General features: G+C 41.0%; 1 protein-coding gene across 28 annotated transcripts in view; it reads right to left on the reverse strand.

Annotated features, from left to right (window-relative positions):
- Nucleotides 1–3,329: 3,329 nt before the first annotated feature.
- Nucleotides 3,330–24,136, reverse strand: part of LTBP1 (latent transforming growth factor beta binding protein 1) — a 456,525-nt gene continuing 435,718 nt past the window's right edge. For all 28 annotated transcript variants that reach the window (XM_068988396.1, XM_068988377.1, XM_068988386.1 and 25 more), the window contains 3 exons: nt 10,038–10,160; nt 5,826–5,975; nt 3,330–4,692 (listed from right to left, as the gene is read on the reverse strand). In XM_068988396.1, the coding sequence (XP_068844497.1) occupies nt 4,511–4,692; nt 5,826–5,975; nt 10,038–10,160 (455 nt within the window). In that variant the 3' untranslated portion in view covers nt 3,330–4,510. The remainder of the gene's footprint in view (nt 4,693–5,825; nt 5,976–10,037; nt 10,161–24,136) is intronic.

A 24,136-nucleotide genomic window follows, 5' to 3' on the forward strand; every position in this document is an offset into this window, starting at 1 on the left:
GTCCTTTTTATTTGTATGAAATGCCTTTTTCCATCCTCTCACTTTCAACCTATATGTGTCCTTTCCTCTAAAATGAGTCTCTTGTAGGCAGCATATTGTAGGCTCTTGGGTTTTTGTGTGTGTTACTTTTTTAAAATCCAGTCTACCATGCTTTTGATTGGAGCATTCAGTCCATTGACATTTAAGATAATTATTTGATACATCTGTATTTATTGCCATTTTAAACCTTGTTTTCCAGTTAGTTCTATGTTTCTTCTTTGTTCCTTTTTCTTTTTGTGGTTTGAAGATTTCCTTTTATGTGTGTATTTTTGGTTTTTGTGAATCTATTGTATGTTTTTTTATTTGGAGTTACCCTGTTTTTCAGGTATGTTGACTTCTTCCTATATCAACTTGCTTTATGATTGATAGTCATATTGGCTCACACATTCTAAAAAAAATAGATTCTAAATTTTCTTACTTTCCCTCCCCACACTTTATGACTTTGTCCTTTTTTCCATCTTCATGTTTGTCATTTTGCTGTTCTTTGTGTTTATCACTACTTTTACAGTTTTTTTGTCCCCCTTTGTGATCTGTATAATGATGATATGATTTACTTTCCAACTGTGATTTCCTCTTTCCCATATCTTCTTTTCTGTTTCAAGAATAACTTTTAATATTTCTTTTAGGATAGGTTTAGTATTGCTGTATTTTTTTTAGTTTTTGCTTTTCTAAATGATAATCTTGCTGGGCACAGTATTCTAGGTGGCAGATTTTTTCCCTTTCAAGACTTTGAATATATTTTTCCACTCCCTTCTGGCCTGCAGCATTTCTGTAGAGAAATCAGCTGATAAACTTATAGGGGTTCCCTTGTAATTAACCTTTTCTCCTGCAGTCTTTAGAATCCTTTCTTTAACTTCTTCCATTTTTATTATAAAGCATCTTGGTATAGATCTGTTGGGGTTCATTTAGTTTGGGAACCTCTGTGCTTTCTATATCTGGATATCTCTTTCCTTCTTTAGCTTTGAGAAATTTTCAGCCATAATTTCCTCTTTTAAAAACAATTTTATTGAAGTTGCTGTAGAATGTTATTTTCTGCCATACAGCAAAGTGAATCAGCTATAAGATTCATTCATTTATAATCTTTTTTGGATGTCCTTCCCATTTAGGTCACTATAGAGCATTGAGTACAGCTGCCTGTGCTATACAGTAAGTTCCCATTAGTTATCCATTTTATATATAGTAGTGTATATATGTCAATTTCAAGCTCCCAATTCATCCCACCCCACCCCCTTTCCCTGCTTGGTGTCCATACATTTGTCCTATATGTCTTTATCTTTATTTCTCTGCTGGGTCAGATGGTAAAGTGTCTGCCTACAATGCAGGAGACCTGGGTTCGATCCCTGGATCAGGAAGATCCCCTGGAGAAGGCAATGGCACCCCACTCCAGTCCTCTTGCCTGGAGAATCCTATGGACAGAGGAGCCTGGCAGGCTGCAGTCTGTGGGTTGCAAAGGGTTGGACATGAAAGAGCAACTTCACTTTCACTTTTTTTCTGCTGTGCAAAGAGGTTCACCTGTACCATTTTTCTATTTCCACATGAGTTAATAAATGATATTTTTCTCTTTCTGACTTACTTCACTCTGTATGACAGTCTCTAGGTCTGTCCACCTCTCCACAAATGGCACAGTTTCATTCCTTCTTATGGCTGAGTAATATTCTATTGTATACATGTGCTACATCTCCACCATTTCTCTGTTGATGAACATTTAAATTGCTTCCCATGTCCTGGCTACTGTAAACAGTGCTGCAGTAAACATTGAGGTGCAAATATCCTTTGAAATTAATGGTTTTCTCTGGGTATATATATACCCAGGAGTGGGATTGCTGGGTCATATGGTAGTTCTCTTTTTAGTTTTTAAAATTGATACAGCCACTATGGAGAACACTATGGAGGTTCCATAATTTCTTCAAATACACTTTTCTATTCTTTTCTCTTCTCCTTTTGGAATCTGTTATGCACAGATTGGCACTTTATATTATCCCATAGGTCTCTTATGTCGTTTTTCTTTTTTTCATTTGGCTCTCTGTCTGCTGTTCTGATTGGGTAATTTCCATTACTGTATTCTATCTTCCAGATCACATATTCTCTCTTCTGCAGTTTTAAATCTTACAGTATAGTACCTTAAAGTACAATAGTAAAGTACAACCGCTGGCATACAGGGGCTGGCATCAAGTGAACAAGCAAGAGTTACTGACTGGAGGAGGGAGAGGAAATAGGAGATGAGAAAGCTGAAGGGTCTTTAACAAACTGTATTTGCATTCACGCCTAACACTGAGGGAACACACATTCACATCTTTGAAAGTTTACAACTCGACAGTTCATATGTAGGGGACTTACTGTATTCATTCTGCTATTCATTGCCTTGAGCTCAGCTTTCATCTCAGCAAATGAATTTTCTAATTTTTCTTGGCTCCTCTCATAGTTTCTAGTTCCTTTTTACAGCAATCTGCATTTCTGTGAATAGTCAAGATTTCTTAATTCCTTCAGTATTTTCATCACCTCCTTTTAAAACTTGGTATATATTAGATTCAAGTAGTCTGTCTGTTCCTTCAGGGGAATTCTCTTGGTCTTTTAACTGGGAGTGGTTCCTCTGCTTCTTTATTTTGTTTATACTATATTTCTGTTACTCTGTGAGTTGAGAAACAATTATCTACTGTAATCTTGGAGGACTCTTTGTATGTGGGAATATCCCTGTGTAGCCTGTGTGGGTTTAATACAGTTTTGGCATGAGGAACGCTTTTAGTTTGGCTGTCTCTTCTCTCAGCAGATGCTGGAACATTATCCCCTTGATTGCGGGTGTGCACAGCCTGCACAAGCTCCTGGGAAGGCAGGGACAGTGGTTGGCACCTGGTCATGGAACTCTTGGCAGCAGGGGACATGGACGTTTTAGGTGTACCATTCTTCTATGGCAGAAACTAAAATCCAAAAGCCTGTCTTAGAAGAAAATGTTAGATGGAGATATTTTTTGCTGAGTGTGCCTATACATAGTTTGTTTTTTGAAAACTCAGATGTTCTTTATTAAAAATGACTCTGAAATTCAGGTTAAATAAGACAACTGCATGACTGTGGATATGTGTTAAGCAAGGCTTGGAACATCAAAAACTGTTCTTCCTATGATATCCACCAGTTAGTTATTTGCTAGGGCTGTCAAAAGTATTAATACCATAGACTGGGTGGTTTAAATTTATTTTCTTAACCCATTACTGACCAGAGACATTTCAATATTCACTTACATACCAAGTTGCTTGCCACTGGTGTTAGTTTCTGTAAAAATCCCCCAGTCGATAAAGTTCAAGGTATTGAAGAATTTTCTTCGTAGGCGCCTTCCTTGGCTTGCCAATGGCTGTTGGCTCCCTGTGTCTTCCCATGATTTTCCTGTGTGTGTTTTAATTTCATATAAAGACCACCAGCCCTATTGGATCAGAGCCCACCCCAGTGACCTTCTTTAATGGGCTTTAGCTCATTTAAAAATACAGTTACAGTACTGAGGGGACATGACTTAACATGAATTCTGGGGACACAATTCTACCCGTAACAGTATATAACAAATTTAATAATTAACCTGGAAAAGACTCCACATTCATAAAAGACCATTGGTGGTGGGGTGGATAACTGGTATGCATATGTTCATTGACATAACTCTGAGGTAGAAATTTTCTAAAAAAAAATGGTGATTTATTTTGCTTTTAACATACAGTGGTAAATATTTTGGGATCATCAAGTTTTTTTAAAAAATTGCCGGTCCTACTTTAGACATTACAATACTAACATAAGCTCATTCATTAGCTCTTCAATTTCAATGTAGGAAAGGGATCCAATTAACACCTACTAGCAGCTTGGCTAAGGATGGACATTAAAATCAGACAACACATCGTAAATATAAAGTCCTTTTCTCCAAATGTGTATAAAAGTTTTGAAACAATCACTGCCTGTGCCACAGGACAATTTGGATTTTAAAAATCTTCCAGACCTGGACTAGCATAACCCTGTGTAACATTACTTATAATAGTTTAAACAATATTTTATCGAAGACTTTTGCACTGGACATTTGATAAAGAAACAATAGCCAAGGAACTGCATAACCACAAAATGAAAATCTTATAAAATATTTCCACCACTATTTAAATGCCAGATTTAATCAAGCAATAGTAAAAAATATCAAAACAAAAACAAACATAATAATACAACCTTCTGTTTAAAATAACAGCACTGTTCTGCCTCTTTTCCACTAAATTTTACATATGAACAGACTATATATACTGTTTTGTTTTTCAGAGAAATGTCCATTTGGTCTGTCAGTCACACCACTCAGGCTCACACTGAATCCTTTCTCTTCTGAGGATATACAACTCCATGATGGTTCCGTATTTCCAGCATTTGGGGTTAGGTGCAATGTCTGAAGTATAATACATTTCTCTTTCTCCTTTACACAGTGCAGAGTATACAGGCTTAGGTTATGTTAGCTTCTCTTTTACTCCAGGTCACTGTCTTTTTCTAAATTCAAGGCAGTATTCAATGGAGTGCAGTAGTTTGGCTTGTCAGAAGGTACAAAGCCCGGCAGACACACACACTTATAGGACCCTTCGGTGTTGATACACTTGGCATTCTTGCAGAGAGACATCCGGTTGTTCAACTCATCACACTCGTTGACATCTGCAATAAGCCAAACCACAGAGGTAAGCAAGCTTTCCCATCACTCTGGGAGGAGAAACACTCAACAGCTTACCTGAGGCCCTGCCTAAACACAGCCGGCTATTCCGTGCTCTCTCCACGGTAAGCTGCGTAGTCTTTCCTCTTACTGTCTGTTTATGCAAGGTAAATATGACTTTCTAGATCGCAAAAAGGTGAGTATCCAAGGGATTCTAGAATTTCTTTCCCTGTTATTTGACATAACAGGGACCATTTTGTCAGCCTGAGTTTTTATAGTCAAGAAAACTAGAAGAACTATCTTACTTCTAAATCCCTTTCTGCAGATGTGGAAGAGCAGTTAGGTTGTCAAGAGAAATACAGAGCCTCCAAGAAGCTGGTCTCAAGGCTTAAGTTACTTTCTTAGATTTCTTTCCACAGGAAAGAAAGTCTTTTATGCCCCTGAAACACGTGTAACAACCTGGGTTACCTGTTTTTGGACCACCACAGACTAACAAAATTGAAGTGGGAAAACTGTAGGAAGGAGAAAAACAGCCACAAAAATAGGAAAAACAAAAAACAACCCTGCAAGTCAAAGGTCTTTCAGCATGGAGGCCAGCAGGCTCAGGAACACAGCATCAATTACACAGGAAGGAAAAAAAAAAACCATTTACTGTTTTTTTAAAGGTAAAAGAGAAGGCTACATGAGAGTTTTATTTAAAAAAAAAAAACAACTTTCTCCAAAATGGAAGTATTTTCTTTTTCATCTGTATGTCCCTCATGCTGGCATCAGCTGTTCAGGGAAAACACTATTTGCCTCTGAGTCAAAAGCTCAATTTAAAAGAGTCTAATTACCCCAAATGTTCTGGTGTTTCTTCCATAGGTACCATTTATATGAATTCTTAAGTACTTCTTTAAAAATCATAGTAAAATATACAGAGCATAAAATTGACCATTTTAACCATTTTTGAGGGGATAGTCCAGTGGTGGTATGTACCTTCACACTGTTATACAATTGTAACCACCATCCACCTCCAGAATTTTTCTCATCTTCCCAAACTGAAACACTGCAAATCTTTAATGTACTAGACTATATGATGTCCAGCCACAGGGCATCTCAGGAAAAGGATAATTTCCCATCAGATACATATGGTTCTTACCGACACAGGTCATCTTGGCCATATCCAAGTGATACCCATCAAAGCAATCGCAGGTATAACCTTCCTGCACCCTGACACAGCGGCCATTTTCACATCCATTGAGGATGCCACATTCTTCAGCCTGCAACTCCTCAAAGCTATTTAAAAAACCTGGAAGGGAACAAACAGGAGGCAAGGAACAAATCTTCATCCTCTTAACACCATTTTTTAAAAACAACGTGATTTTAAGGTTATGGTTCATCATACATATTTCCAGTACCTTAAAGATAGCATTGAAATTTAAGCGAATATATTTGTACACGATATTAAGCATTTAAAGTGTTACAAACTTTGTATGTTGTACAGATTAGCCCCACATTTTGAATTCTGATGTTCTGAATCAAAATCACATAATACATCAAGTAGGTTTTTTTTTTTTTTGCCTTTAGTTAACATCTTGTCTAAGATTTCAAGTCTCCCAAGTTCTCAGTAGGGCAAACGTCAAAACATCTTTCAGGATGGAACCAATGGAATTCATGATCAGCGTAGGTATTTGCTAAGAGGCACGAGCATTGGAGGCAGCGCTGTTTGATTGCGTGTTCCAAGAGCAGAGAAAAGCCAGGCGGCCTTGCCTTAATAAGGTCTGTTTGTTTGCCCTGGCTTTAGAAGGAGCCTTACAAAAGGGCCCTTGGGGGATCAAAGGCTAAAGTGAGTTAAAGGGACTCCAAACATCCTGATAGAAAAATACATCATACTTCTATTTAGAAAACCCCAAAACTTTAAGAAAACAAAGACGCTCTTGTTTAGTTCTGAATCAGTTTAAAGAGAGAAAGAGCCAGTTTAGCAATACAAAAGCAATGTCACCAGGCGTTAAGAATATTTTAGTTCTCTTTATAGAGAGCAAAGTTGTAAATATAAATTTATGATGACCCCGAAACATGTGGCCTTTCATCCTCTCCCCTGCTCCTGAAGCTACTGCCGTGGATTAACTTTCAGGGGGAAGAAAAAAAATCTCCCTAGGGCCGGAACTAATTGGCCTTTGAAGTAATTCTCCAGTGGAACTGCAGGGGGCAGCAAAACATCATTGCTTATGCAGCTGTAAGGTCTAACATTTTACAGCATAGGCTTTTAATTAATTTAATTGACGGCGAATTACAATATCGTGGTGGTTTTTTGCCATACATTGACATGCCCTTTTACGTGTCCTGAGATAACAATGTGGGATAAAAAGTAGAGCTAGTGAGTTAGCCAGTATATAATTTCATTGTAATTGATTTCAAAAAAGCAGCATCTTGGACATGGAACTGTTGAACTGTCTCAGAAATGTACATCAGGACTTGTTCATTGGAGTGGCAGCATAGGGGCAGAAGGAAGTATAAAGCGAGGGATGTACGTGTGCGCATGTCTTGGCTGTACTGTAAGACTACATTGTCATTAATTCAATGAAAGTATACCCCCTTGCTAATACTTTAATAGTTTAGATTGGATAATGAATCATTTTAGAAGCATTAATATTAATACTTTGTGTACCTTGTTGTTTTATCTTGTCTTTAATTGAACATTAAGGGAAAGCAGGATTTTATTCATACCTCTGCCAATATCATTAGTTAGAAACTTATTGCCATTTTTGTCTTTTCTGAAATTTTTACCAAGAGTACCAAGATTTTATATATATATATATTTTTTCCAGATTTAGTTGGTATAGTGTATCAAACTACTCATAGCTTTGGGACATTGATAAATATTCATGCGTGTATAAAAGCATGATACATAACTATGATTTTAATTACTTAAAAATGGATGCTTAGTTGTATAAACACACAAATGAGACTTGAAAGGACACAAACAGTAAACTGCTTGTGACTAAGGATGACTTTGTTTTTCGGTTTCCTATAATGCACAAGTTAACTTTTAAGAAAGAAATATTATGAAAAAAACTGAGTAATACATCTATGACATTGCATTTTAAAAATTAAAGTGAGAAGAAATACAACTAGCCATCAAGACTGTCAGCAGATCCTGAAAGCCAATTTGAGAAATACTGACAAGAAAGTCAACCTATGAAAACAAAGTGCAGGTATCAGAGCAAAATCATTTTAACTTTAGTAAAAAATATTTTTATTACAGAAATTTAAACATGAAATTAAAATTTGAAACTCCTACACACACATTAAACAGACTCCCCAAAATACTTGTACAGGACTCCGAAACACCAGCAAAGCACACAGCCCCTGCTCTAAATCGTGCTTGCTACCTATTTTTATAAACAAAATTTTACTGGAACACAGACAGCCTCAGCTGTTCACTAATACCTGTCTGTGGCTGCTTTCCTAATAGAACAGAGTTGAATATCAGCCGCAAAAGAGACTATATAGTATGCAAAGCCCACAACTTTACTGTCTGGTCAGCTATAAGGAAAGTTGATCTCTAACTTAAGGTAACACCAGTCATTCGCTCAACTTTAAACAGAAAGACAGGACAGGGTGGATCACAAGGTTGGTAGAAATCTCAGCCTCTCTTTTACTACCTACCCTGTCTTCAGCAGGGGCAAACAACCTGTGATCCTGGGCTGAGAAAGAGGAGCTGTTTCTCTGTAATTCATAAGAACTTTAAAGGCCATCACATAGTTAAAGCTGGGGTCCTGGAACTGCATCGTAGTTTCCTATGTTGCTAAATAGAAAATTGATCTGATACCACTATGTTTATTTTCTAACATTTGTAATGGATTTTGTTTTTATGTTTTAAAGCAATGACAGCATTTATTTAAAAAAAAAAAAGGTACATAAGCCAATACCTAAGGCAGAACATTTCAACATTAAAATTCGTGGCATCTGAACTGTAAGGTATTAGAGGCTACACACACAAGCATGAGATTGTGTCAGTTACATACAGATTTACCCTGTTTTTTTGGATTTATCAGGCAGGCAAAACTGTACTTTCTTTCAATTTTAATATTTATTCTCCCTTTCTTTTTTAAAGTAAATGTTTACTGACCTATAACATATACACAGAAATGTAGAAGTCATAAGTGCCCAGTCTTAGAGCCGTCAATGTATTTAAGCATATTTCTTGAAGGAGGACATGGTTATCTGTGGTTGATTAAAAGAAATAATCTAAGGTGTTAGAAGGCAGGATAGTGGTTACCTGGAGAGGAGAGCTGGGCAAGGGCACCAGAGGCCCTCTGCATGCTGCCAATGCTCTAGACTCACTGAGATCTAGAAGACCCAGCCTCACTGGTTTAATAGCATGCTGTTTGAATGGAAATTTTAAAGCAGTTTTAGGTCAGCTGAGGGATCAACATACTGCACCTTTCAAAAAACAAAAGGAAAGAAAGGAGGGAGGGAAACACTTTTGGACTAGGAACAGAAGCAGCTCCATAGGCAGCCATGAAGCTCGTACTGCTTCTCAGGACACAGATCCTGGCTAGTCTGCCATGCGCACAGGTGATAAGAAAGAGCGGCCTCGTATTTTATAGTGTCAGCACTCTGGGCGTGGGCCAGGCACCTGGAGTGTATTGCCATCGTCCCCTTCGGGAAGGCAGACCGCCTCCTGTCTACGGATACTGCAATTTTTACCATCCCATTTGTCAGACTTCATATAACTCATCTGTTATTTGCAACCTCTGGTCTCTCCCACAGACACGTTTAGCTTGTGTGGTTCCCCTCTCCAGGACACTCTGGTGGTACCTTCAGGCATTTACTTTCTAAATGGGAACAGGGTTCACACATACACATCCCACCTCACATTTAAACTCTGCTCACAAATCCAGGAAAAGCCATCACACATCATCATTTCTTGCTTAGTAAACCCCCTCACAAATGAATTCTAAAAATTCATCTCTGACCAGGAGAGAGCAACTGTTTTACTTCCCATTTAAATGCTTGTAAAGATATAACCAAACTATTAGGAAAACTGTGCCCCTTAAGCTAGGCCACCACTTCATGGGTAAAGAAATGACTTTGTCGTGGAAATTATAAGATGATTTTCTGTAAAGAAAATAAACATACAGTGTTCCTAGCAATGAGACTCAATATGATCTGGTGGTTCTCAAACTTGGGCGTCTGTAAGGATGACTCAGAGGGTGGGTCTCACCCTAGTTCCTGATTCAGGTCTACAGCATCACCCATGGACCTGCATTTCTTACAAGTTCCCAGGCACTGCATTTTGAGAACCACTGACCAAACTTCAAAACCACAGTTAAGTTTCAGAGTAACTAAAAAAAATGTTGCTTACGGTCCTGGACGAAGTAGGGATCAGCTTCGGGAGCATACTGTGCACTGAAGTCAACCAAGGCATCCCGTCCATACGGCCGCCGGCGTCCCGTGACGGGGATGTTACACAGCTGGGCATAGTCGTCTGCGAAGGACACGACAACAACCGTGGCACACCATCACTGTTTGCTCACATGAGGGTGCGTTCACCCGCCGTGTGCCCCTGCCTCCCACGCACACCCCCGACCCTGGGCCATCTCAGTATCCTTCATGGGTGCTCTGCACACCCACATACGACTCATACTCTTCAGCACAATTAAGATTCTGAACAGTAGATGCCAGTAGTCACTGAACAGTCGGTAGAATGCATCCCAGGAGAGAAAGAACTGAAAAATCGAACCATCGGAGAGTGCAGCAAGCCTTTGGAAGAATGGCTTTATCTGAACCCATCAGGTGTTTTCATCAAAACATTTTAAATGTATAAAGCAGTCATTCTTACAAATACACATTTTCCCACTCACTGGAAACAGGAAAAAAAAATGCATTTCTGGTGATCTAAAAATGAGACACAACCAAGCAAGGATGCTACTAAGTACCATTTGAATTTAGTGTCTATGATTATACTTCTCTACTCAAGACCTGGTCCTTAATCATAATAATGAGCATTATAACAGTGATAATGAAGTAATGGCTCTAGTAGTAATAGCTAATAGTTGTATAATGTTGGCTCTGTGCCAGCTACTGTTTTAAGCACTTAAAACAGTAATTCATTAAAGTATTTACACCACCCTATGAAAAACTATTATCCACATTTTACCAATAGGAAATAGAAGCACGGAGTGGTCAAATGACAGCTGGTATGAGGCAGAACCATACTTGAGCTCAGTCCAGCAGTGAGTTAACCAATAACGTAACATTTCTTCCTCTGTAACCCCTGACCTTGCCTTTTCTGCACCTTAGCTAAATTCATCTGCAGTCACCACTCCTTGAGGCCATTTTCCCTCCTCCATGGCCCACTCAGCACATGGGATCTCGGTCCTCCATTTGTCATGAGGTGATCATGTTTTCACTGCATTTCGTGGTCCCAGGCTCTTTCCTGTATGTTGGAGCAGAATTATTCAGAAGATCTAGAAAGGAAGGCTTTGGAAGAGACAGCCTCATCTTCTGAATGCACTTTTTACAAAAACTATACTGCCTGAGGACTCATCTAGCAGTTGGTGAGAATTCTGAGGCTCCCCAGACATCAACAGCTCTACCAGAACTGAGAGCTGCGGCTCAGCCAGCCCCAGCACTGGCTGGACACTCTTAGGGCAGCCACATAAGGCAGCCGCCACACTTGCCTGGACCACAGATCGAAGGAGTTTTCCTCTATTTTGCTTCCTTCTGTAACAAAACTAAAGAAAAGCACTGAGGCAAGAGGATGAATTCTCAAGGCTTTCTTCCATCACCCCTCCTTAAAGGGGTCAGAGGTGTGTGGGTGTGTGTGCACATGCATGCATATGTGTACACACCTACACATTCTCTCCTAAAGTGAAAGAAGGGAGTGTAAAGCCAGAAAAGACCCCGAACCATCAGAGATGGCAGGATTATGGTTGTCCCTTCTTACAAACTCTCCTGGTGGGAAGCATTCCAGGAACAACGCCCCCTCCCTGGAGCCCCACCGTGACTTTCCATGCGCTCTTCCATGAAATCATTTCATGAGAAGTGTTAATTTTATTAAGGAGAAAGCTAAACCTGGAAAAAGACCCTTGACTCGCAAAAATAAAGCTTCAAACAAAGAGAACACAAATGGTTGTCAGTTCTGCTTAAAGTCTGAAAGGGAAGAATAAAGGATTTCCCTGAGGGCAAGGTCGCAGAAATGTTTACAAGTTTGACACGCTGAGGTCATTCCTGTTCTCTCATGTCTTTTTATATACATTTGTTGTACATCTGAAAGGGAGACTCAAGATTTTATATGCAGGCAATAGCTGTGATCAAGAGTAGATATTAAAATTAATTCGCGTTCATATTTTGTAAACCTAGTCCAGAGATGGCTGAGCAGCACACTCCTCTCCAGCACCTGGCGGTCAGGTCTGGAGCCTGTGGCTTTTCCCCTAGACCATGCAGCCTCCACCCTCCAAGCTCTCACCATCTAACATCACGAAAGGAAGGGATCAAATGGGGGGAGGAGTGGAGGAGGAACCGACTTCTGTTCCTACGGGATGTTTAGGAACAGCATCCTGGGAAAGGTAGTACTTCATGAGCGGGATTTACTTCATAGAAGCTATCTGGGATTTTAAAAAGCACTTACCCAAAGGCAGGGAAGAGGAACTAAAGAGTCTCTTGATGAAGGTAAAATAGGAGAGTGAAAAAGCTGGCTTGACACTCGGCATTCAGAAAACTAAGGTCATGGCATCTGGTCCCATCACTTTATGGCAAATAGATGGGGAAAAATGAAAAGAGTGGCAGATTTTATTTTCTTGGGCTCCAAAATCACTCCAGATGGTAGCTGCAGGCACAAGATTAAAAGATGCTTGCTCCTTGGAAGAAAAGCTATGACAAACCTAGAGGGCATATTTGAAAGAAAAGACTTCATTTTGCCAACAAAGGTCCATATAGTCAACACTGTTTTTTCTAGTAGTCATGTATGGATGTGAGAGTTGGACATAAAGAAGCGTGAGTGCTGAAGAATTAATGCTTTGGAATTGTGGTGCTGGAGAAGACTCTTGAGAGTCCTTTGGACTGCAAGGAGATCCAACCAGTCAATCCTAAAGGAAATCAATCCTGAATATCCATTGGAAGGACTGATGCTGAAGCTCTAAATACTTTGGCAACCTGAGAAGAGCCAACTCAGTGGAAGAGACCTTGATGCTGGAAAGACCGAAGGCCAAAGGAAAAGGGGGTGGCAGAGGATAAGATGGTTAGATAGTACCACCAACACAAGGGACATGAATCTGAGCAAACTCGGAAGATGGTGAAGGACAGTGAAGCCTGGTGTGCTGCAGTCCATGGGGCTGCAGAGAGTCAGACCCAACTTAGCAAATGAACAACAACAAAAACCCAAAGGCATCACAAAAGCAACCTGTGAGCTGTGTTTGGGGACCACCAAGTGGTCCATAAGAAGGGCTCTGAATGTGACCCAGGCTGCAAAGGGAAGCAGAGGGTGGTAATGTGGGTGGGGCGACCTTTGGTGTTTGCTGCATCCTCCTTCCCTCCATTGCTGGACACGTGTTTTTCTCTCCGCTTTCTAGAGCTTACTGTCCTTTGCTGCTTCACTTTCTCTAACACGCTAACAAGCCAGATGTCAAGGTAGTTCTGGTCAAGTTTTCAAAACATCACTTCTGTGTTAGACGTACTCTTTTGTATTTGAAGATGAGCTGCAGTCCCATCAACACTGGGGCATGCACTTTGAGTTATTTTTCTGGGAGCATGAATGGGTCTGTTCTAATCCATCCACGCTGCCTCTCCCATTGCACACATTCTTGGCCAGGGTCAAGGTTGACGTGAACAGGGGGTAATGGAAAGAACATGGGCTTCCAAGGCAGAAGCAGGAGCTCAAGTTCTGATTATGCTACTTGACTTTCCAACTTAGCAGTTGGAAAGCAATGCAGCGAGTCTCAGTTTCCACATCTGTCACATGGGGATAATTCCTATTTGCCTCTGTGTTAAAAATGACATGAGGGACTTCCCTGGTAGTCTGGTGGCTAAGACTCCACACTTCCAATGCAGGAGGTGTGGATTACATCCCTGGTCAGGGAACTACATCCCACATGCTGAAACTGAGTTCACATGGCACAACTAAAGATCCTGCCTATCAGAACTAAAAGGGCCCGTATGCCACAAGGAAGGTCAAAGACCTCACGGGCCACAGCTAAGACCCAGTGCAGCCAAACAAAAAACAGGTATTTTAAAAAGTGAGATGTTACATTATTGTTCTTGAATTCTGAAGAACCAAGAAAATGGAGGTTACGGGTTTTTCTCTTTAGGTAAAAATCACTCGAGGCCCTGCTGAACATCTGGAAGTAAATGAGGATTTTCAATGACAGAATGATTGATAGAAATTTTAGTGTCAGCAAAACTTTAAAGGTAGTTGTCAATGGTCTAAGAATTGCACAAGAAATTAAGAGCAATGAAAGCACCGCCTCTAGCTGTTTTTAGATATTGTTTCAAGATCAAGAATTCTTAAATAGATGCAGGGAAACTCCAACTCAGTAAACAGAGAAAGACGTCCTCATGCATTTCATCTCAAAAACTAATGACTGCCTGGGAAATTTTAATCACTTGGTCAGACAGTGATAAGGTATGAACAACAGCACATTTTAACACCAGACCAATAGAACACATAATACAGGGGGCAAACTGATGTTCAGCAGTTGTTAGTATATGCCTGAACCTTTCAGGAATGCCTCGAGTAGCCAGCAGGTTTCTCATTATCTTCTAAGGGACCAACTGGAATATCAGCGAGTCCTGGGTAAGGCATCACCTTCAAGATCTGGGCACATGCACCTTTCTAACATATGCTGGGTCCCTGAGCATCCCAAGCCACAACCAGAACCCATCGAGCTTGGAGGTACTTCGCCTTGTTCATCCCTAGGGTTGGGTCATGGCTACAGTCCAGTTTGGGGAGGCAGTGAGTTGTGGTTGGCTGAGGGCATGGAGCCCAGGAACAGCAGATCTCTGATTTCCACAACTCCTGATAGGAACCCATGAGAATCTCTTGGCTGCCATTTCATCCAGTTCAACATGTAAAAATGAACAGATTTTTTTCATCCCTAAAGTCTTTTTCCGTCTGCAAGATATTCCTTACTTAAGCAGGGTACTTAAGAGTACGCCTTACTTAAGAGTTCATATGGTGCAACAAAGACTGAAGATATTGCATGATGCAACTAAGACCCAGCACAGCCAAATAAATACTAATTTGAAAAACAACAACAACAAATTAAGCACCTAGTTAAGCACCATCTAGTTGTCTGGGGCTAAATGCAAAGGGCGAGCGTGTACTTTCTAAGGGAAAACTCATTTCTTTTTTATTATGATGAACACAAGCAAAATTTTATTCCACTACTTTATGAAAAGTCAATGTACCATCTCTAGAGAGTCACATTATGATCTGGATTGCTTTGTTTACTCTCTACTTTTAAAGAATAACCTTTTTAATTTTATACATTTCAGTTAAAAAATTTATGGTAAAAAGCCATTGCTGGGGAAGGGAAAATTTTCCTACTGCCCCTCTTGAATTCTTTTGACTGGTCTAATAATTAAATTGATACAAGACAGATTAACAAGAGAAAAAAAATCAATCTGTACCTATGGAGGTCTCATTGAAATAAGACCTCCAAAGTAAAGAAAGCAGGCTGTTTTTTGAAAATCATTTTTAGACAAATAGACAATTATTTGTCAAGATTTAACAGAATAAATCTTAACCTTGAATTCCCTAACTGTGATGGTAAGGATTTCTTTTTTTTTTTTTTGCAAATGCCATTTTGGGGACACTATACCTGGCCATCCAGGATCTAGCCGCACATGAATGTGAAAAGGAGGAGAAGTAGAAATAGTCACACCTCAAAGCCTCACTCCGGAGAAGGCAATGACACCCCACTCCAGTACTCTTGCCTGGAAAATCCCATGGGCGGAGGAGCCCGGTAGGCTGCAGTCCATGGGGTTGCACAGAGTCGGACATGACTGAGCAACTTCACTTTCACTTTTCACTTTCATGCATTGGAGAAGGAAATGGCAACCCACTCCAGTGTTCTTGCCTGGAGAATTCCAGGGACAGAGGAGCCTGGTGGGCTGCCATCTATGGGGTCTCACAGAGTCAGACACAACTGAAGTGACTTAGCAGCAGCAGCAAAGCCCCACTCATTGCACTCCTCACCTCAGTAGGCACAGCTGTTAAGCTCTTGATCAGAGCTTTGAGTGACACACATGGGATGGTGTGGGCCACCACCCCCCACGTGGCCTAAACAAGATCCAGGCCATGGCTCACACTCATTTCCCTGGCATGGCAGATTCACATGACACATGGTGCCGCTTTAATTTTAAACTGGAAAAAGAAAACTTAAAAAATTGCCCCCTAGAGCCAGGAGATCTGAGGCCCCCACTGTCTACAGCAATAGCAAGCACATATCCTGGCAGGAAATCTCCATTACTTTTGACAGACACATTTGCAGGGCTGGTCTGGACAGTCACATGTCACAATGCCACTCTGGCATGTGAGGACACTGGGAGGTGAAGTCTCTTGACTGAGGCAGATTAAATTCAGCTGCTATTAAAAATGATGAAGAAGCTGTGTTTTGTTCTCTACACATCAAGGCCGAAAACCGAGTGCTCTGAAGTTTCAAGTGCATCATTTTCAAATAAAGGTGAAGTCCTTGGAAGAAAAGTTATGACCAACCTAGACAGCATATTTAAAAGCAGAGACATTACTTTGCCAACAAAGGTCCAGCTAGTCAAGGCTATGGTTTTTCCAGTGGTCATGTATGGATGTGAGAGTTGGACTGTGAAGAAAGCTGAGTGCCAAAGAATTGATGCTTTTGAACTGTGGTGTTGGAGAAGACTCTTGAGAGTCCCTTGGACTGCAAGGAGATCCAACCAGTCCATTCTGAAGGAGATCACCCCTGGGATTTCTCTGGAAGGACTGATGCTAAAGCTGAAACTCTACTTTGGCCACCTCATGCGAAGAGTTGACTCACTGGAAAAGACTCTGAGGCTGGGAGGGATTGAGGGCAGGAGAAGGGGACGACAGGATGAGATGGCTGGATGGCATCACTGACTTGATGGATGCGAGTCTGAGTGAACTCCGGGAGTTGGTGATGGACAGGGAAGCCTGGCGTGCTGCGATTCATGGGGTCGCAAAGAGTCAGAAACGACTGAGCGGCTGAACTGAAGGCACAATGGCTGTGCGGTGCAGCAGCAGCCAAGAGGAGCTACCCCGCATGCAAGGTCAGGAGTGCAGCTGAGAGAAGCTACCACACGCCTAAGCTCAGGGGCGGCAGTCAAGAGGAGAGACCCTGCGTCCAAGGTAAGGAGCAGCAGCTGCGCTTTGCTGGAGGGTGTGAAGAGATAACCCATGTCCAAGGTAAGAGAAACCCAAGGAAGATGGTAGGCGCTGAGAGGGCATCAGAGGGCAGACAGACTGAAACCACAGTCACAGACAACAAGCCAATGGATCACATGGGCCATAGCTTGTCTAACTCAATGAAACTAAGCCGTATGGGGCCACCCAAGACAGATGGGTTATGGTGGAGAGGTCTGACAGAATGTGGTCCACTGGAGAAGGGAATGGCAAACCACTTCAGTATTCTTGCCTTGAGAACACCATGAACAGTATGAAAAGGCAAAAAGATAGGACACTGAATGAGGAACGCCCCAGGTCGGTAGATGCCCAATATGCTACTGGAGATCAGTGGAGAAATAGCTCCAGAAAGAGTACAGGGACAGCACCAAAGCAAAAACACCACCCAGCTGTGGATGTGACTGGTGATAGAAGCAAGGTCCAATGCTGTAAAGAGCAATACTGCATAAGAACCTGGAATGTTAGGTCCATGAATCAAGGCACATTGGAAGTGGTCACACAGAAGATGGCAAGAGTGAATCTTGACATTCTGGGAATCAGCGAACTAAGATGGACTAGAATGGGTGAATTTAACTCAGATGACCATTATATCTACTACTGCGGGCAGGAAGCCCTTAGAAGAAATGGAATAGCCATCATAGTCAACAAAGAGTCTGAAATGCAGTACTTGGATGCAATCTCAAAAACGACAGAATGATCTCTGTTCATTTCCAAGGCAAACCATTCAATATCATGGTTCCAAGTCTATGCCCTGACCAGCAACGCTGAAGAAGCTGAAGTTGAACGGTTCTATGAAGATCTACAAGACCTTTTAGAACTAACACCCAAAAAGATGTCCTTTTCATTATAGGGGACTGGAACGCAAAAGTAGGAAGTCAAGAAACACCTGGAGTAACAGGCAGATTTGGCCTAGGAGTACAGAATGAAGCAGGGCAAAGGCTAATAGAGTTTTGGCAAGAGAACATACTGGTCATAGCAAACACCCTCTTCCAACAATACAAGAGAAGACTCTACACACGGACATCCCCAGATGGTCAACACCAAAATCAGATTGATTATATTCTTTGCAGCCAAAGATGGAGAAGTTCTATATGGTCAGCAAAAACAAGACCAGGAGCTGACTGTAGCTCAGATCATGAACTCCTTATTGCCAAATTCATACTTAAATGGAAGAAAGTAGGGAAAACCACTAGACCATTCACGAATCACCTAAATAAAATCCCTTATGATTATACAGTGGAAGTGAGAAATAGATTTAAGGGACTAGATCTGATAGAGTGCCTGATGAACTATGGATGGAGGTTTGTGACATTGTACAAGAGACAGGGAGCAAGACCATCCCCAAGAAAAAGAATGCAAAAAGGCAAAATGGCTGTCTGGGGAGGCCTTACAAATAGCTGTGAAAAGAAGAGAAGTGAAAAGCAAAGGAGAAAAGGAAAGATATACCCATTTGAATGCAGAGTTCCACAGAATAGCAAGGAGAAATAAGAAAGCCTTCCTCAGCAATCAATGCAGAGAAACAGAGGAAAACAACAGAATGGGAAAGACTAGATATCTCTTCAAGAAAATTAGAGATACCAAGGGAACATTTCATGCAAAGATGGGCTCAATAAAGGACAGAAATGGTATGGACCTAACAGAAGCAGAAGATATTAAGAAGAGGTGGCAAGAATACACGGAAGAACTGTATAAAAAAGATCTTCACAACCCAAATAATCATGATGGTGTGATCACTCACCTAGAGCCAGACATCCTGGAATGTGAAGTCAAGTGGGCCTTAGGAAGAATCACTACGAACAAAGCTAGTGGAGGTGATGGAATTCCAGTTGAGCTATTTCAAATCCTGAAAGATGATGCTGTGAAAGTGCTGCACTCAATATGCCAGCACATTTGGAAAACTCAGCAGTGGCCACAGGACTGGAAAAGGTCAGTTTTCATTCCAATCCCAAAGAAAGGCAATGCCAAAGAATGCTCAAACTACTACACAATTGCACTCATCTCACATGCTAGTAAAGTAATGCTCAAAATTCTCCAAGCCAGGCTTCAGCAATACGTGAACTGTGAACTCCCTGATGTTAAAGCTGGTTTTAGAAAAGGCAGAGGAACCAGAGATCAAATTGCCAACATCCGCTGGATCATGGAAAAAGCAAGAGAGTTCCAGAAAACATCTATTTCTGCTTTATTGACTATGTCAAAGCCTTTGACTGTGTGGATCACAATAAACTGTGGAAAATTCTGAAAGAGATGGGAATACCAGACCACCTGACCTGCCTCTTGAGAAACCTATATGCAGGTCAGGAAGCAACAGTTAGAACTGGACATGGAACAACAGACTGGTTCCAAATAGGAAAAGGAGTGCGTCAAGGCTGTATATTGTCACCCTGCTTATTTAACTTATATGCAGAGTAGATCATGAGAATCGCTGGGCTGGATCAAGCACAAGGTGGAATCAAGATTGCCAGGAGAAATATCAACAACCTCAGATATGCAGATGACACCACCCTTATGGCAGAAAGTGAAGAGGAACTAAAGAGCCTCTTGATGAAAGTGAAAGAGGAGAGTGAAAAAGTTGGCTTAAAGCTCAACATTCAGAAAACAAAAATCATGGCATTTGGTCCAATCACTTCATGGGAAATAGATGGGGAAATAGTGGAAACAGTGGCTGCCTTTATTTTTGGGGGCTCCAAAATCAGTGCAGATGGTAATTGCAGCCATGAAATTAAAAGATGCTTACTCCTTGGAAGGAAAGTTATGACCAACCTAGACAGCACATTAAAAAGCAGAGACATTACTTGGTCAACAAAGGTCCATCTAGTCAAGGCTATGGTTTTTCCAGTGGATGTGAGTGTTGGACTATGAAAAAAGCTGAGCGCTGAAGAATTGATGCGTTTGAACTGTGGTGTTGGAGAAGACTCTTGAGAGTCCTTTGGACTGCCAGGAGATCCAACCAGTCCATCCTAAAGGAGATCAGTCCTGGGTGTTTATTGGAAAGACTGATGTTGAAGGTGAAACTCCAATACTTTGGCCACCTGATGCGAAGAGCTGACTTTTGAAAAGACCTTGATGCTGGGAAAGATTGAAGGCAGGAGAAGAAAGGGACAACAGAGGATGAGATGGTTGGATGGCATCACCAACTCGATGGACATGAGTTTGGGTAAACTCCGGGAGTTGGCGATGGACAGGGAGGCGTGGCGTCCTGCAATTCATGGGGTCGCAAAGAGTCGGACACGACTGAGTGACGGAAGTGAACTGAAGGGCCAACCCATATTCATAAAGGAAAATGGGTCGTATATTTCTAGACCAGGTGTTTTTCCTACACGCCTCCACATGTTATTAACTGATGGTGTTTGGAACACACACACCAGGATGTGGAGGAAGGAGATGGGGAGAATGAAGACTTATCCTAATGGCTGCTGAGCCAGCTGTACAGCAGGCATTTTTCTCTGAAATTAGTAAGAGCTATGGAATTAGAAAAATGTTGGCCATTTACAGAACATACTGTCCAATACTGAGGACAGAGGAAGGAACATCAAAGAGGATTATCCTGGCAGTGCCACGCCTTGTGGAGTTAAGACATCTGCCTGCTCATGCTCATTCTCAGAGAGTAAACGCTTACCAACAGTGCCTGCGGAACAGGCAGCAACCCTGCTCTTCTGATGTCAAAGCCTGCTGAGCTGGGAGAGAAAACTGGGTATCCTAAAAAGAGAAGGGACCCGGAGTCAAAAGCCCTGAGTTCTAGTCCTACTGCTTCCTGTTGTTTGGACTGGAAACCTTTCTCTGAGCTTTATCTGCTGAACATAGATTATGGTCCTCTGCCTTAGCAGCATTAAAGGACACTTATTGTTCCATTCAGTGACTGACTCACTCACTCATCCAACCAGAGGCTGAGAATGTTATCAGGCAGAATGGGGTTTGGGAGGAACAGGAAATAAATAAAATGACAGGACTCTGACATATGCAATAATGCATGAAGAAGGGGCAGTGCCTAGACTCAGTCAGGAAGAGCTGGGGAAGGTTTTACCTTGGAGGTGAGCATCTACAGGAACTGGGTCAGCCAGGTGAAGAAGAGGAGGGATGGTACCTCAGAGTCCCAGGCATATAAAGTGGATAAGAAAGCCTCGGGAAAATGAAAAGACTATGTAAACACTGCCTGCTACAGACCTCTGCTAAAGGACAGTCAAAAAAAAAGGGTGGGGCGGGGAGTTAGTTAATGTGCACTATTATTTTGGCACTGGTGTGCCAGGTGCTATATACTTTTGAACACACTTTAGCCTTTATTTTTATTTTTTTTGTCACACTGCATAGCATATAGGATCTCAGTTCCACGACCAGAGATTGAACCCATACCACTTGCAGCGGAAGCAGGGAATCCTATCCATTGGACTGCCGGAGAAGGAGAATCACACACTTTTCCCTTTAAATCTCAGAATCTTATGCAATAACTGTAATTAGCTCCTTTTGTTTCCTATAAAAAAGCTAAGGTTTACAGCAAAACTGTCCTAGCTTAGTTGAAGGATTTGACTCTTAGTCTGTCTGCAAAACCATGATCTTTCTGTTCCACAGCTGCCCTTCTGAAACCCTGAGGAGAAAATTATTAAATACATTCCTAAGACTGTAAGCATCAGGTGAGTACTCAGTTTGGTAATAAGCATCTGTGACTGTAATTCCAGGGAGAGTAATAACCATGAATGCTGATGAGCTCAGCCCCACCAGAGTCAGCTTTATCATTAGCAGGATTTATGTTTATTGAATTTGCTCGATTTATTAGGTGAAAGAGATCAAATTGCTTAATGTTCAATTAAACTGTACTTGTCGAGGACAGGGAAGTAATGAAGTCTAAAGTCTTGGCAGGGTTTGTATTCTGTGGGACTCCTGTGAATGTTAAGGCTCTAAGGAAACTCACAGGCCTTAGACCAATCAAGTTCTTCCACCCCCAACCTTCACCTAGTGCTGCGCCTTCCAAGTGGAGTCACTCTCAGCGTTTTCCATCACATTGCTGTTTATGTAGCCAGACTCTAACTGGAGACAGAGATTTGTTGGGTATGAATGCCAAAAAAAGTGGAGGTTCCGTTTAGAAATAATTTCTAAAACCTGGATCCAACATTTATAGACTTGTAATAGCATTAAATTATGCCACACATAAATACCTTAAAATAACGATTGATAACTTATGAATTTCTTATGAAGGTCTGCATGAAAGGTTTCCCCCATTTCTAAGTAAATAGGACTTTGGAAATAAAACATTAAATCTTTCATTGAGACAATCTCAAGAAATCTCAAGAAATATGAGCAATGACATAACTTCTAAAATTTGATAAGAGATAAGCCTGGACAATACAATCAACAGGCAAATGAGAGAAAAGTTCAACATGTTAATTTTTCTAAGCTGATCTATTTCATATTTTTCCAACTGGAAGGACATATGAACCGTTTCATCTCCTCCTTTCTTATTAAGTACCACTCTGAAGTGACAATCTGAGAAGTCAACAATTAGGAAAAACAAACATTATATGGAAGGAATACATTTTGTTTTTTCTATTTTTTTGCATTAACCAAGGAAGAATTATTTTTAAAATCTGAGCTATGTGTGTGCTTAAGAATAAAGGGTAGAAACTTCCCTGGTGATCCAGTAGCTAAGTCTCTGCACTCCCAATGCAGGGGGCCCAGGTTCAATGTCTGGTCAGGGAACTACATCGCATGTGCTGCTCTAGGACTTAGAATGCCTCAACGAAGACTGCAGATCCCGTGTGTCCCAACTGAGACCCAGTGCAGCCAAAATAAATTCATATTTTAAAAAAAGGGAGAGGTTACACAACATAGGGAATATACTAAATGCCACTGAATTACTCACTATAAAACACATCATGTGCATTTAACCCCAATTAAAAAAATAAGAAAAAAATTTTTTTCTTTAAAGTCCAGTATTCATCTAACTTTTCTACTTTAATTGGTAAAATGAGAAAAGAAGATTAGTTAATCTCTAAGGTCCTTTTCAGCTTACGTATTCTACAATCCTAAGCAGAATATTTTTTCTATTAGACTGCAAAATAATGGGAAGACAATTATATAGGAGGCCATCCCCAAGACCATCTCCAAGAAAAAGAAAGGCAAAATGGTTGTCTGAGGAGACCTTACAAATAGCTAAGAAAAGAAGAGAAGCTAAAGGCAAAGAAGAAAAGAAGAAGGCAAAGAAGAAAACTCTGCATACCCATTTGAATACAGAGTTCCAAAGAATAGCAAGGAGAAATAAGAAAGCCTTCCTCAGTGATCAATGCAAAGAAATAGAGGAAGACAACAGAATGGGAAAGACTAGAGATCTCTTCAAGAAAATTAGAGATGCCAAGGGAACATTTCATGAAAAGATCAGCTCGATAAAGGACAGAAATGGTCTGGACCTAGCAGAAGATATTAAGAAGAGGTGGCACGAGTACACAGAAAAACTATACAAAAAAGATCATCATGACCCAGATAACCATGATGGTGTGATCACTCACCTAAAGCCAGACATCCTGAAATGCGAAGTCAAGTGGGCCTTAGAAAGCATCATATCACTAAGAACAAAGCTAGTGGAGGTGATGGAATTCCAGTTGCGCTATTTCAAATTATAAAAGATGATGCTGTGAAAGTGTTGCACTCAGTATGCCAGCAAATTTGGAAAACTCAGCAGTGGCCACAGGACTGGAAAAGGTCAGTTTTCATTCCAATTCCAAAGAAAGGCAATGCTGAAGAATGCTCAAACTACCGCACAATTGCACTCATCTCACACGCTAGTAAAGTAATGCTCAAAATTCTCCAAGCCAGGCTTCAACAATACACGAACCATGAACTTCCTGATGTTCAAGCTGGTTTTAGAAAAGGTAGAGGAGCCAGAGATCAAATTGCCAACATCCGCTGGATCATAGAAAAAGCAAGAGAATTCCAGAGAAAAATATCTATAAACATCTATTTCTGCTTTATTGAAGCCAAAACCTTTGACTGTGTGGATCACAACAAACTGTGGAAAATTCTGAAAGAGATGGGAATACCAGACCACCTGACCTACCTCCTGAGAAATCTGTATGCAGGTC

Source organism: Capricornis sumatraensis, chromosome 1, assembly GCF_032405125.1.
Source record: "Capricornis sumatraensis isolate serow.1 chromosome 1, serow.2, whole genome shotgun sequence".
Taxonomy (NCBI): domain Eukaryota; kingdom Metazoa; phylum Chordata; class Mammalia; order Artiodactyla; family Bovidae; genus Capricornis; species Capricornis sumatraensis.